This window comes from Oncorhynchus gorbuscha, unplaced genomic scaffold, assembly GCF_021184085.1.
Source record: "Oncorhynchus gorbuscha isolate QuinsamMale2020 ecotype Even-year unplaced genomic scaffold, OgorEven_v1.0 Un_scaffold_740, whole genome shotgun sequence".
Lineage (NCBI taxonomy): Eukaryota > Metazoa > Chordata > Actinopteri > Salmoniformes > Salmonidae > Oncorhynchus > Oncorhynchus gorbuscha.
This window is the reverse complement of record NW_025745787.1, coordinates 65,001-80,000: the sequence shown is the minus strand read 5'-3', so window position 1 is coordinate 80,000 and position 15,000 is coordinate 65,001. Positions and strand designations below refer to the sequence as shown.

Here is a 15,000-nt window from a genome sequence, read left to right as displayed (position 1 = left end):
AGGTGGGGAGGTGAGCTGGGAGGCCTGGTAGGTTGTGGGTAGTCAACACCAGACACAGTAGGGAGGTGAGCCGGGAGGCCTGGTAGGTTGTGGGTAGTCAACACCAGACACAGTAGGGAGGTGAGCCGGGAGGCCTGGTAGGTTGTGGGTAGTCAACACCAGACACAGTAGGGAGGTGAGCTGGGAGACCTGGTAGGTTGTGGGTAGTGGGTAGTCAACACCAGACACAGTGGGGAGGTAGGGAGGTGAGCCGGGAGATCTGGTGAGAGGCAGGAGCTGAACGCAGAGAGAGAAGTACGAACCCAACTCCTCTGTTCAGTAAACACAGAGAGGTGGGGAGGTGAGAGGCAGGAGCTGAACGCAGAGAGAGAAGTACGAACCCAACTCCTCTGTTCAGTAAACACAGAGAGGTGGGGAGATGAGCCGGGAGGCCTGGTAGGTTGTGGGTAGTCAACACCAGACACAGTGGGGAGGTGGGGAGGTGAGCTGGGAGGCCTGGTAGGTTGTGGGTAGTCAACACCAGACACAGTGGGGAGGTGGGGAGGTGGGGAGGTGAGCCGGGAGGCCTGGTAGGTTGTGGGAAGTCAACACCAGACACAGGGGGATGTGGGGAGGTGGGGAGGTGAGCCGGGAGGCCTGGTAGGTTGTGGGTAGTCAACACCAGACACAGTGGGGAGGTGGGGAGGTGAGCCGGGAGGCCTGGTAGGTTGTGGGTAGTCAACACCAGACACAGTGGGGAGGTGGGGAGGTGAGCCGGGAGGCCTGGTAGGTTGTGGGTAGTCAACACCAGGCACAGTAGGGAGGTGAGCCGGGAGGCCTGGTAGGTTGTGGGTAGTCAACACCAGGCACAGTAGGGAGGTGAGCCGGGAGGCCTGGTAGGTTGTGGGTAGTCAACACCAGACACAGTAGGGAGGTGAGCCGGGAGGCCTGGTAGGTTGTGGGTAGTCAACACCAGACACAGTAGGGAGGTGAGCCGGGAGGCCTGGTAGGTTGTGGGTAGTCAACACCAGACACAGTAGGGAGGTGAGCCGGGAGGCCTGGTAGGTTGTGGGTAGACAACACCAGACACAGTAGGGAGGTGAGCCGGGAGGCCTGGTAGGTTGTGGGTAGTCAACACCAGACACAGTAGGGAGGTGAGCCGGGAGGCCTGGTAGGTTGTGGGTAGACAACACCAGACACAGTAGGGAGGTGAGCCGGGAGGCCTGGTAGGTTGTGGGTAGTCAACACCAGACACAGTAGGGAGGAGAGCCGGGAGGCCTGGTAGGTTGTGGGTAGTCAACACCAGACACAGTAGGGAGGTGAGCCAGGAGGCCTGGTAGGTTGTGGGAAGTCAACACCAGGCACAGTAGGGAGGTGAGCCGGGAGATCTGGTAGGTTGTGGGTAGACAACACCAGACACAGGGGGACGTGGGGAGGTGGGGAGGTGAGCCGGGAGGCCTAGTAGGTTGTGGGTAGTCAACACCAGACACAGGGGGACGTGGGGAAGTGAGCCGGGAGGCCTGGTAGGTTGTGGGTAGTCAACACCAGACACAGGGGGACGTGGGGAAGTGAGCCGGGAGGCCTGGTAGGTTGTGGGTAGTCAACACCAGACACAGTAGGGAGGTGAGCCGGGAGATCTGGTAGGTTGTGGGTAGACAACACCAGAAACAGGGGGACGTGGGGAGGTGGGGAGGTGAGCCGGGAGGCCTGGTAGGTTGTGGGTAGTCAACACCAGACACAGTAGGTAGGTGAGCCGGGAGATCTGGTAGGTTGTGGGTAGACAACACCAGACACAGGGGGACGTGGGGAGGTGGGGAGGTGAGCCGGGAGGCCTGGTAGGTTGTGGGAAGTCAACACCAGACACAGTAGGGAGGTGAGCCGGGAGGCCTGGTAGGTTGTGGGTAGTCAACACCAGACACAGTAGGTAGGTGAGCCGGGAGTACTGGTAGGTTGTGGGTAGTCAACACCAGACACAGTAGGGAGGTGAGCCGGGAGGCCTGGTAGGTTGTGGGTAGTCAACACCAGACACAGTAGGGAGGTGAGCCGGGAGGCCTGGTAGGTTGTGGGTAGTCAACACCAGACACAGTAGGGAGGTAGGGAGGCCTGGTAGGTTGTGGGAAGTCAACACCAGACACAGTAGGGAGGTGGGGAGGTGAGCTGGGAGGCCTGGTAGGTTGTGGGAAGTCAACACCAGACACAGTAGGGAGGTGAGCCGGGAGGCCTGGTAGGTTGTGGGTAGTCAACACCAGACACAGTAGGGAGGTGGGGAGGTGAGCCGGGAGGCCTGGTAGGTTGTGGGAAGTCAACACCAGACACAGTGGGGAGGTGGGGAGGTGAGCCGGGAGGCCTGGTAGGTTGTGGGTAGTCAACACCAGACACAGTGGGGAGGTGAGCTGGGAGGCCTGGTAGGTTGTGGGAAGTCAACACCAGACACAGGGGGACGTGGGGAGGTGAGCCGGGAGGCCTGGTAGGTTGTGGGTAGACAACACCAGACACAGGGGGATGTGGGGAGGTGGGGAGGTGAGCTGGGAGGCCTGGTAGGTTGTGGGTAGTCAACACCAGACACAGGGGGACGTGGGGAAGTGAGCCGGGAGATCTGGTAGGTTGTGGGTAGACAACACCAGACACAGGGGGATGTGGGGAGGTGGGGAGGTGAGCTGGGAGGCCTGGTAGGTTGTGGGTAGTCAACACCAGACACAGTAGGGAGGTGAGCTGGGAGATCTGGTAGGTTGTGGGTAGTCAACACCAGACACAGTAGGGAGGTGAGCTGGGAGGCCTGGTAGGTTGTGGGTAGTCAACACCAGACACAGTAGGGAGGTGAGCTGGGAGGCCTGGTAGGTTGTGGGTAGTCAACACCAGACACAGGGGGAGGTGGGGAGGTGAGCTGGGAGGCCTGGTAGGTTGTGGGTAGTCAACACCAGACACAGTAGGGAGGTGAGCTGGGAGATCTGGTAGGTTGTGAGTAGTCAACACCAGACACAGGGGGGAGGTGAGCTGGGAGGCCTGGTAGGTTGTGGGAAGTCAACACCAGACACAGTAGGGAGGTGAGCCGGGAGGCCTGGTAGGTTGTGGGTAGTCAACACCAGACACAGTAGGGAGGTGAGCCGGGAGGCCTGGTAGGTTGTGGGTAGTCAACACCAGACACAGGGGGGAGGTGAGCTGGGAGGCCTGGTAGGTTGTGGGAAGTCAACACCAGACACAGTAGGGAGGTGAGCCAGGAGATCTGGTAGGTTGTGGGTAGTCAACACCAGACACAGGGGGAGGTGAGAGGGGAGGCCTGGTAGGTTGTGGGTAGACAACACCAGACACAGTAGGGAGGTAGGGAGGTGAGCTGGGAGTCCTGGTAGGTTGTGGGTAGACAACACCAGACACAGGGGGACGTGGGGAGGTGGGGAGGTGAGCCGGGAGGCCTGGTAGGTTGTGGGTAGTCAACACCAGACACAGTAGGGAGGTGAGCCGGGAGATCTGGTAGGTTGTGGGTAGACAACACCAGACACAGGGGGACGTGGGGAGGTGGGGAGGTGAGCCGGGAGGCCTGGTAGGTTGTGGGAAGTCAACACCAGACACAGTGGGGAGGTGGGGAGGTGAGCTGGGAGGCCTGGTAGGTTGTGGGAAGTCAACACCAGACACAGTGGGGAGGTGAGCTGGGAGGCCTGGTAGGTTGTGGGTAGTCAACACCAGACACAGTGGGGAGGTGAGCCGGGAGGCCTGGTAGGTTGTGGGTAGTCAACACCAGACACAGTGGGGAGGTGGGGAGGTGAGCCGGGAGGCCTGGTAGGTTGTGGGTAGTGGGTAGTTAGTACCAGACACAGGGGGAGGTGAGCCGGGAGGCCTGGTAGGTTGTGGGTAGTGGGTAGTCAGTACCAGACACAGTGGGGAGGTGAGCCGGGAGACCTGGTAGGTTGTGGGTAGTGGGTAGTCAGTACCAGACACAGTGGGGAGGTGAGCCGGGAGACCTGGTAGGTTGTGGGTAGTCAACACCAGACACAGTGGGGAGGTGGGGAGGTGAGCCGGGAGGCCTGGTAGGTTGTGGGTAGTGGGTAGTCAGTACCAGACACAGTGGGCAGGTGAGCTGGGAGGCCTGGTAGGTTGTGGGTAGTCAACACCAGACACAGTGGGGAGGTGGGGAGGTGAGCCGGGAGGCCTGGTAGGTTGTGGGTAGTGGGTAGTCAGTACCAGACACAGGGGGAGGTGAGCCGGGAGGCCTGGTAGGTTGTGGGTAGTGGGTAGTCAGTACCAGACACAGTGGGGAGGTGAGCCGGGAGACCTGGTAGGTTGTGGGTAGTGGGTAGTCAGTACCAGACACAGTGGGGAGGTGAGCCGGGAGACCTGGTAGGTTGTGGGTAGTCAACACCAGACACAGTAGGGAGGTGAGCTGGGAGGCCTGGTAGGTTGTGGGTAGTCAACACCAGACACAGTGGGGAGGTGAGCCGGGAGGCCTGGTAGGTTGTGGGTAGTCAACACCAGACACAGGGGGGAGGTAGGGAGGTGAGCCGGGAGGCCTGGTAGGTTGTGGGTAGACAACACCAGACACAGGGGGACGTGGGGAGGTGAGCTGGGAGGCCTGGTAGGTTGTGGGTAGTGGGGTAGTCAGTACCAAATATTTCTCTCCACTCTCTCTCTTCCTCTCTTGGCTCCTTGTTGACTGTCCACTTGAAGCACAACAAAGCCAGAGATTTGTTGGAGTGTGACAATTGATGTTGAGATAAGACACATGCAGGCGCCGGACTGCTTCCAGAAGACTTGGCATTATGAGAAAAATCAGAAGAGTGCTGGCAAGCAGGGAGGAAGTGATGTGTTAGTCGTTAGCTAGTCGTTAGCTAGTCGTTAGCTAGTCGTTAGCTAGATGTTAGCTAGTCGTTAGCTAGTCGTTAGCTAGTCGTTAGTTATTCGTTAGCTAGTCGTTAGCTAGATGTTAGCTAGTCGTTAGATAGTCGTTAGCTAGTCATTAGCTAGTCATTAGCTAGTCGTTAGCTAGTCGTTAGTTAGTCGTTAGCTAGTCGTTAGCTAGATGTTAGCTAGTCGTTAGCTAGTCGTTAGCTAGACGTTAGCTAGTCGTTAGTTAGTCGTTAGTTAGCCGTTAGATAGTGAACAATACAATAAATTATCCCACAACTGACATAAAAATGTAGAGGAAAACATTTGATGAATATTGTTTAATATATTATATACTAAATATAGGTCCTTTATGATTTTTAAATAATATTTACAAAATTTAAAAAACAATCCGACTAATTAGAATAAGTTGTACCTAGCCTGATATTCCTGTATGTTGGGTGAACTTGGCTCCAGAACAGCCTACCTAGCCTGGTATTCCTGTATGTTGGGTGGACTTGGCTCCAGAACAGCCTACCTAGCCTGATATTCCTGTATGTTGGGTGGACTTGGCTCCAGAACAGCCTACCTAGCCTGGTATTCCTGTATGTTGGGTGAACTTGACTCCAGAACTGCCTACCTAGCCTGGTATTCCTGTATGTTGGGTGAACTTGGCTCCAGAACAGCCTACCTAGCCTGGTATTCCTGTATGTTGGGTGAACTTGGCATCAGAACAGCCTACCTAGCCTGATATTCCTGTATGTTGGGTGGACCTGGCTCCAGAACAGCCTACCTAGCCTGGTATTCCTGTATGTTGGGTGAACTTGACTCCAGAACAGCCTACCTAGCCTGGTATTCCTGTATGATGGGTGAACTTGACTCCAGAACAGCCTACCTAGCCTGGTATTCCTGTATGTTGGGTGAACTTGACTCCAGAACAGCCTACCTAGCCTGGTATTCCTGTATGTTGGGTGGACTTGGCTCCAGAACAGCCTACCTAGCCTGGTATTCCTGTATGTTGGGTGGACTTGGCTCCAGAACAGCCTACCTAGCCTGGTATTCCTGTATGTTGGGTGAACTTGGCATCAGAACAGCCTACCTAGCCTGGTATTCCTGTATGTTGGGTGAACTTGGCATCAGAACAGCCTACCTAGCCTGGTATTCCTGTATGTTGGGTGAACTTAGCATCAGAACAGCCTACCTAGCCTGGTATTCCTGTATGTTGGGTGGACTTGGCTCCAGAACAGCCTACCTAGCCTGGTATTCCTGTATGTTGGGTGAACTTGGCATCAGAACAGCCTACCTAGCCTGGTATTCCTGTACGTTGGGTGAACTTGGCATCAGAACAGCCTACCTAGCCTGGTATCCCTGTATGTTTCCTCCAGAACAGCCTACCTAGCCTGGTATTCCTGTATGTTGGGTGGTCAGAACAGCCTACCTAATCCCTGTATGTTGGGTGAACTTAGCATCAGAACAGCCTACCTAGCCTGGTATTCCTGTATGTTGGGTGAACTTGGCATCAGAACAGCCTACCTAGCCTGGTATTCCTGTATGTTGGGTGAACTTGGCATCAGAACAGCCTACCTAGCCTGGTATTCCTGTATGTTGGGTGAACTTGACTCCAGAACAGCCTACCTAGCCTGGTATTCCTGTATGTTGGGTGAACTTGGCATCAGAACATCCTACCTAGCCTGGTATTCCTGTATGTTGGGTGAACTTGGCATCAGAACAGCCTACCTAGCCTGGTATTCCTGTATGTTGGGTGAACTTGGCATCAGAACAGCCTACCTAGCCTGGTATTCCTGTATGTTGGGTGAACTTGGCTCCAGAACAGCCTACCTAGCCTGGTATTCCTGTATGTTGGGTGAACTTGGCATCAGAACAGCCTACCTAGCCTGGTATCCCTGTATGTTGGGTGAACTTGGCTCCAGAACAGCCTACCTAGCCTGGTATTCCTGTATGTTGGGTGAACTTGGATTCAGAACAGCCTACCTAGCCTGGTATTCCTGTATGTTGGGTGGACTTGGCATCAGAACAGCCTACCTAGCCTGGTATTCCTGTATGTTGGGTGAACTTGGCTCCAGAACAGCCTACCTAGCCTGGTATTCCTGTATGTTGGGTGGACTTGGCTCCAGAACAGCCTACCTAGCCTGGTATTCCTGTATGTTGGGTGGACTTGGCATCAGAACAGCCTACCTAGCCTGGTATTCCTGTATGTTGGGTGAACTTGGATTCAGAACAGCCTACCTAGCCTGGTATTCCTGTATGTTGGGTGGACTTGGCATCAGAACAGCCTACCTAGCCTGGTATTCCTGTATGTTGGGTGAACTTGGCTCCAGAACAGCCTACCTAGCCTGGTATTCCTGTATGTTGGGTGGACTTGGCTCCAGAACAGCCTACCTAGCCTGGTATTCCTGTATGTTGGGTGGACTTGGCATCAGAACAGCCTACCTAGCCTGGTATTCCTGTATGTTGGGTGAACTTGGCTCCAGAACAGCCTACCTAGCCTGGTATTCCTGTATGTTGGGTGAACTTAGCATCAGAACAGCCTACCTAGCCTGGTATCCCTGTATGTTGGGTGAACTTGGCTCCAGAACAGCCTACCTAGCCTGGTATTCCTGTATGTTGGGTGGACTTGGCTCCAGAACAGCCTACCTAGCCTGGTATTCCTGTATGTTGGGTGGACTTGGCATCAGAACAGCCTACCTAGCCTGGTATTCCTGTATGTTGGGTGAACTTGGCTCCAGAACAGCTTACCTAGCCTGGTATTCCTGTATGTTGGGTGAACTTAGCATCAGAACAGCCTACCTAGCCTGGTATCCCTGTATGTTGGGTGGACTTGGCTCCAGAACAGCCTACCTAGCCTGGTATTCCTGTATGTTGGGTGAACTTGGCATCAGAACAGCCTACCTAGCCTGGTATTCCTGTATGTTGGGTGAACTTGGCTCCAGAACAGCCTACCTAGCCTGGTATTCCTGTATGTTGGGTGAACTTGGCTCCAGAACAGCCTACCTAGCCTGGTATCCCTGTATGTTGGGTGAACATGGATTCAGAACATCCTTCACCAGACTGGTCCTGTTCCAGCCCGTCCGTCTCTCTCTCGCTGGCTGACTGCGTGCGTCTGCTCTCTCCAATTTCCATCATCTGCTTGAGGGCATTGTGCACGTATATCATTAGATGGCTAACACTGTCTGTGTAATTTGGTTCGCCATGCTCCCCATTGAACACATGTCCCCCCCTTCTATATGTGCATTGAAAATGTATGCTAATCACGGGCAGAATGGAGGTGGCTCATGCACGGCTCGGTTTAGAGCAACCCCGGCCCCCCCAGCCTCGGCCCCCGTCTCTCCCGTCTCCACGCTAGGCACCAACGGGGGAAGCATTGCGAAATTCGAGTCGGTGTGTGTGTGTGTGGCTGTCTGAAGCCCCAGCTGCCAGCCAGCCCCTCCTGTGCCTCTTCTCTGCCCAGTCCACCCCCACCCCCATCCCCACCCAGCCTCTTCTCCCTAACCCCCAACCTGCCTCCCTTCAGCCCCCAACAAACCCCCCCACCACAACCCACCCTTCCTTCCTTCTGTCCGTCCCTCCGTTCCCTCCGTCCCTCCCTCCCTCCCTCTCACCTACAGACAGTAAATTTGTTTACTGTAATTTTTGGTGAATTATTTGCTATAATTGGCTTCGCTGATGAATGTCAGTCCCTTTGAGGAGTCTTGTCTGTCTTTAGAGAGTTGATGCTTTTTCAAACGCTCCTGCCTGCAATTAAGAAAAGCAAATGTCAATCGCAAGCCTCAGAAATGAAAATTTGTATGAACTTATTAGCATGGAGTCAACAGTGCCAGTTAAGGGCAGCCCTCCCCCTCCCTCCCTCCCTCCCTCTCCCTCCCTCCCTCCCTCCCTCCCTCCCTCCCTCCCTCCCTCCCTCCCCCTCCCTCCCTCCCCCTCCCTCCCTCTCTATCTCTCTATCTCTCACTCTCTGCCTCCCTCCCTCCCCTCCCCTCCCCTCTCTCTCTCTCTCTCTCTCTCTCTCTCTCTCTCTCTCTCTCTCTCTCTCTCTCTCTCTCTCTCTCTCTCTCTCTCTCTCTCTCTCTCTGCCTCCCTCCCTCCCTCCCTCCCTCCCCCTCCTTCCCTCCCTGCCTCCCTCCCTCCCTCTCTATCTCTCACTCTCTGCCTCCCTCCCTCCCCTCCCCTCCCCTCCCTCTCTCTCTCTCTCTCTCTCTCTCTCTGCCTCCTCTCCCTCCCCCCTCCCTCCCCCCCCTCCCTCCCTCTCTCCCTCCCTCCCTCCCTCCCTCCCTCCCTCCCTCCCTCCCTCCCTCCCTCCCTCCCTCCCTCCCTCCCTCCCTCCCTCCCTCCCTCCCTCCCTCCCTCCCTCTCTATCTCTCACTCTCTGCCTCCCTCCCTCCCCTCCCCTCCCATTCCTCTCTCTCTCTCTCTCTCTCTCTCTCTCTCTCTCTCTCTCTCTCTCTCTCTCTCCCTCCCTCCCTCCCTCCCTCCCTCACCCCCCTCCCTCCCTCCCGTGGCGGTGTGTGTGTGTGCTGTGGGCTCATCCCTCTCCCTCCCTCCCTCCCTCCCTCCCTCCCTCCCTCCCTCCCTCCCTCCCTCCCTCCCTCCCTCCCCCCCTCCCTCCCTCCCTCCCTCCCTCCCTCCCTCCCTCCCTCCCTCCCTCCCTCCCTCCTCCCTCCCTCCCTCCCTCCCTCCCTCCCTCCCGTGGCGGTGTGTGTGTGTGCTGTGGGCTCATGGCCCCTCTGCCCCCTCCCTCCCTCCCTCCCTCCCTCACCCCTCCCTCCCCCCCTCCCCTCCCTCCCTCCCTCCCTCCCTCTCCCTCCCTCCCTCCCTCCCTCCCTCCCTCCCTCCCTCCCTCCCTCCCTCCCTCCCTCCCTCCCTCCCTCCCTCCCTCCCTCCCCTCCCTCCCTCCCTCCCTCCCTCCCTCCCTCCCTCCCTCCCTCCCTCCCTCCCTCCCTCCCGTGGCGGTGTGTGTGTGTGCTGTGGGCTCATGGCCCCTCTGCCCTCCCTCCCTCCCTCCCTCCCTCCCTCCCGTGGCGGTGTGTGTGTGTGCTGTGGGCTCATGGCCCCTCTGCTACACAGGGAGATGCTCGTGGAATGAGCAAACACACCTCGGCTGGTCCAACATTAAAGCAAACAAAGACTGGGGCCTTGTCTGGAGTGTAGAACACAACAATACCTAATGGTGATTAACCTGGCTGGCTGACAGAGAGCTAGCTGAGGGAAAGAGAGGGGGAAATCAATGCACGATGGCGATGATTATATCGTCTCATTATTGATCATATGTACGCCTTATAATTATAACCCATTATTATTTTATCAGTATTTTATCATTTATATTTTTATTAACAGATATATTTAAAAAAATTCCACATATTTGTTTTTACCATACATTCATTTTTGTGTTGCTTTTATATAAACTGAATTGCAATGATATAAACATTGGTGTTACTGTGGTAGCTAACAACGATGTTACAGTGGTACAGGATGATAGCTATTATAAACTCAGACATCTTAGCTATAACAACGATGTTACAGTGGTACAGGATGATAGCTATTATAAACTCAGACATCTTAGCTATAACAACGATGTTACAGTGGTACAGGATGATAGCTATTATAAACTCAGACATCTTAGCTATAACAACGATGTTACAGTGGTACAGGATGATAGCTATTATAAACTCAGACATCTTAGCTATAACAACGATGTTACAGTGGTACAGGATGATAGCTATTATAAACTCAGACATCTTAGCTATAACAACGATGTTACAGTGGTACAGGATGATAGCTATTATAAACTCAGACATCTTAGCTATAACAACGATGTTACAGTGGTACAGGATGATAGCTATTATAAACTCAGACATCTTAGCTATAACAACGATGTTACAGTGGTACAGGATGATAGCTATTATAAACTCAGACATCTTAGCTATAACAACGATGTTACAGTGGTACAGGATGATAGCTATTATAAACTCAGACATCTTAGCTATAACAACGATGTTACAGTGGTACAGGATGATAGCTATTATAAACTCAGACATCTTAGCTATAACAACGATGTTACAGTGGTACAGGATGATAGCTATTATAAACTCAGACATCTTAGCTATAACAACGATGTTACAGTGGTACAGGATGATAGCTATTATAAACTCAGACATCTTAGCTATAACAACGATGTTACAGTTACAGATGATAGCTATTATAAACAGACATCTTAGCTATAACAACGATGTTACAGTGGTACAGGATGATAGCTATTATAAACTCAGACATCTTAGCTATAACAACGATGTTACAGTGGTACAGGATGATAGCTATTATAAACTCAGACATCTTAGCTATAACAACGATGTTACAGTGGTACAGGATGATAGCTATTATAAACTCAGACATCTTAGCTATAACAACGATGTTACAGTGGTACAGGATGATAGCTATTATAAACTCAGACATCTTAGCTATAACAACGATGTTACAGTGGTACAGGATGATAGCGGGTATAAACTCAGACACCTTAGGTACATCTACCCCAATTACACTAAAAGGTACTACAGATTACAAAACATCCGTTTGTGAATTATTTACAATGCTTTGTGGCTTTACAGTTCCAAGCACCTTTCCATTGTCTCTCCTTCTATCCCCGGTCAACAACAATAAGAGAGATGGACAGATTTAAATAAATAAAACAACATTTAAAATGAAGAAGCAGTTGATGTAGACGGTGGAGGAGTGAGAGTGGGGGAGGAAATCCATTAGTTAGTCACCTCCCTCCCACTGCCCATTTAGCAACAGGAAATAGAGCAGGAGAACTGAGGAGCGCTAATAAACAGACAAAGTGTACATCTTTAGGTATCTAAAGGTCTCTTTGTAGCATAATCTGCATTCCAGAATGCTCATCGAAGCAGGGGCCAGAGGAAGTCTGGGTGTAGAAGAAGGTGTGATAAAAGAGAGAGAGAACTCTGTCCCTGACTGTTTGCCTCAGTGATGGCTACTGGTGGTCCGGAGCTTGCTAGCACTTCTGATATTTTTTAAATATTAACTACCAGTCAAACGTTTTAGAAAACCTACTCATTCAAGGTTTTTTTAAATTGATTTTTATTTCATTTTTAAACTAATTTCTACATTGTAGAATAATAGTGAAGACATCAAAACTATGAAATAACACATATGGAATCATGTAGTAACCAAAAAAGTGTAAAACAAATCAAGACAGTTTATATAATCAAAATTATTCAAATAGCCACCCTTTGCCTCGATGACAGCTTTGCACACTCTTGGCATTCTCTCAACCGGCTTTATTAGGTAGTCACCTGGAATGCATTTCAATTATCAAGTTAATTTGTGTAATTTCTTTCCTTCTTAATGTGTTTGAGCCAATCAGTTGTGTTGTAACAAGGGGGGGGGGGATAGCCATATCTGGTAGAAGACTATGTCCATATTATAACAACAACAGCTAAAATAAGATCAATCTTTACTATTGAATTGCCACTGGCTTTGAGGAAAGCCTGAGAGTCTATGTATGTGAATGACAACACTATACACGTCAGCTACTACAGCGACTGAAATCACTGCAACACTCAACAAAGAGCTGCAGTTAGTTTCAGAGTGGGTGGCAAGGAATAAGTTAGTCCTAAATATTTATAAAACTAAAAACATTGTATTTGGAACAAATCATTCACTAAACCCTAAACCTCAACTAAATCTTGTAATAAATATTGTGAAAAATTAGCAAGTTGAGGTGACTAAACTGCTTGGAGTTACCCTGGATTGTAAACTGTCATGTTCAAAACATGTTGATACAACAGTAGCTAAAATGGGGTGAAATCTGTCCATAATAAAGCGCTGCTCTGCCTTCTTAACAGCACTATCAACAAGGCAGGTCCTACAGGCCCTAGTTTCTACCTTCTTAACAGCACTATCAACAAAGCAGGTCCTACTTGTCCTAGTTTCTACCTTCTAAACAGCACTATCAACAAGGCAGGTCCTACAGGCCCTAGTTTCTACCTTCTAAACAGCACTATCAACAAGGCAGGTCCTACAGGCCCTAGTTTCTACCTTCTTAACAGCACTATCAACAAGGCAGGTCCTACAGGCCTTAGTTTCTACCTTCTTAACAACACTATCAACAAGGCAGGTCCTACAGGCCCTAGTTTCTACCTTCTTAACAACACTATTAACAAGGCAGGTCCTACAGGCCCTAGTTTCTACCTTCTTAACAACACTATCAACAAGGCAGGTCCTACAGGCCCTAGTTTCTACCTTCTTACGGCCTAGGAGCAGTGGGTTAACTGGTCTAGAAACAGTGGGTTAACTGGTCTAGGAACAGTGGTTTAACTGGTCTAGGAACAGTCTGTTAACTGGTCTAGGAACAGTGGGTTAACTGGTCTAGGAACAGTGGGGTTAACTGGTCTAGGAACAGTGGTTTAACTGGTCTAGGAACAGTGGGTTAACTGGTCTAGGAACAGTGGGTTAACTGGTCTAGGAACAGTGGGGTTAACTGGTCTAGGAACAGTGGGTTAACTGGTCTAGGAACAGTGGGGGTTAACTGGTCTAGGAACAGTGGGTTAACTGGTCTAGGAACAGTGGGTTAACTGGTCTAGGAACAGTGGGTTAACTGGTCTAGGAACAGTGGGTTAACTGGTCTAGGAACAGTGGGTTAACTGGTCTAGGAACAGTGGGTTAACTGGTCTAGGAACAGTGGGTTAACTGGTCTAGGAACCACAAGGCTACCTGCCGTCCCTACACTCTAACCACTAGGCTACCCTGCCATCCCTACACTCTAACCACTAGGCTACCTGCCGTCCCTACACTCTAACCACTAGGCTACCTGCCGTCCCTACACTCTAACCACTAGGCTACCTGCCGTCCCTACACTCTAACCACTAGGCTACCTGCCGTCCCTACACTCTAACCACTAGGCTACCTGCCGTCCCTACAATCTAACCACTAGGCTACCTGCCGTCCCTACACTCTAACCACTAGGCTACCTGCCGTCCCTACACTCTAACCACTAGGCTACCTGCCGTCCCTACACTCTAACCACTAGGCTACCTGCCGTCCCTACACTCTAACCACTAGGCTACCTACACTACACTCTAACCACTAGTCTACCTGCCGTCCCTACACTCTAACATTTACATTTACATTTAAGTCATTTAGCAGACGCTCTTATCCAGAGCGACTTACACTAGGCTACCCTGCCGTCCCTACACTCTAACCACTAGGCTACCTGCCGTCCCTACACTCTAACCACTAGTCTACCTGCCGTCCCTACACTCTAACCACTAGGCTACCTGCCGGCCCTACACTCTAACCACTAGGCTACCTGCCGTCCCTACACTCTAACCACTAGGCTACCTGCCGTCCCTACACTCTAACCACTAGGCTACCACATGAGTAACGCTGCTCGGTCTGAAATAGGGAATCTGGCTCTTCAGTGCCCGGTGTTCTGTTTTAATATTCAGGCTAGTTGGTTAGTTAGTGTAGCAGATGGGAAGGTCCTAAATTGTCTCTGTTGTTCTGTCTGTTACAAGCAGCTACCCCCTGCATCAAAGCCATCAGCCCTAGTGAAGGATGGACCACGGGAGGAGCCACAGTCATCATCATAGGAGATAACTTCTTTGACGGTCTCCAAGTCGTGTTCGGGACGATGCTTGTGTGGAGTGAGGTAAGAAGCCTTTGAGATGGCTCTTTATTTCCAGACTCGGTGTTCTCAGGTATACGTCAGAATACACTATTGTATTTCAGAGCAATTAGCATGGAAAAAACCCCAACATAGATTTGAATTGTGTGTGTGGGGGGGGGGGGGGAAAGAAAGGATCAATCCTAGCATGTACCACACAGCAGTTTGTGTTAATGGAATCTGACACTTTACACAGCTTTTTCTTATGCTGTTTGCACCCTGTATAGCTGATCAAGCAGTCTGAAGCACGCGAGCTAATAGCAGTCTGAAGCACGCGAGCTAATAGCAGTCTGAAGCACGCGAGCTAATAGCAGTCTGAAGCACGCGAGCTAATAGCAGTCTGAAGCACGCGAGCTAATAGCAGTCTGAAGCACGCGAGCTAATAGCAGTCTGAAGTACGCGAGCTAATAGCAGTCTGAGGCACGCGAGCGAATAGCAGTCTGAAGCACGCGAGCTAATAGCAGTCTGAAGCACGCGAGCTAATAGCAGTCTGAGGCACGCGAGCTAAT

The 15,000-nt window shown here is 51.8% G+C and overlaps 1 protein-coding gene across 1 annotated transcript in view; it reads left to right on the top strand.

The window, feature by feature from the left end:
• Positions 1-15,000, top strand: part of LOC124019954 (transcription factor COE3) — a gene marked incomplete at its 3' end in the record, with an annotated part of 230,695 nt that overhangs the window by 164,391 nt on the left and 51,304 nt on the right. The window contains exon 9 of the mRNA XM_046335397.1: positions 14,343-14,476. Coding sequence (XP_046191353.1) covers positions 14,343-14,476 — 134 coding nt within the window. The remainder of the gene's footprint in view (positions 1-14,342; positions 14,477-15,000) is intronic.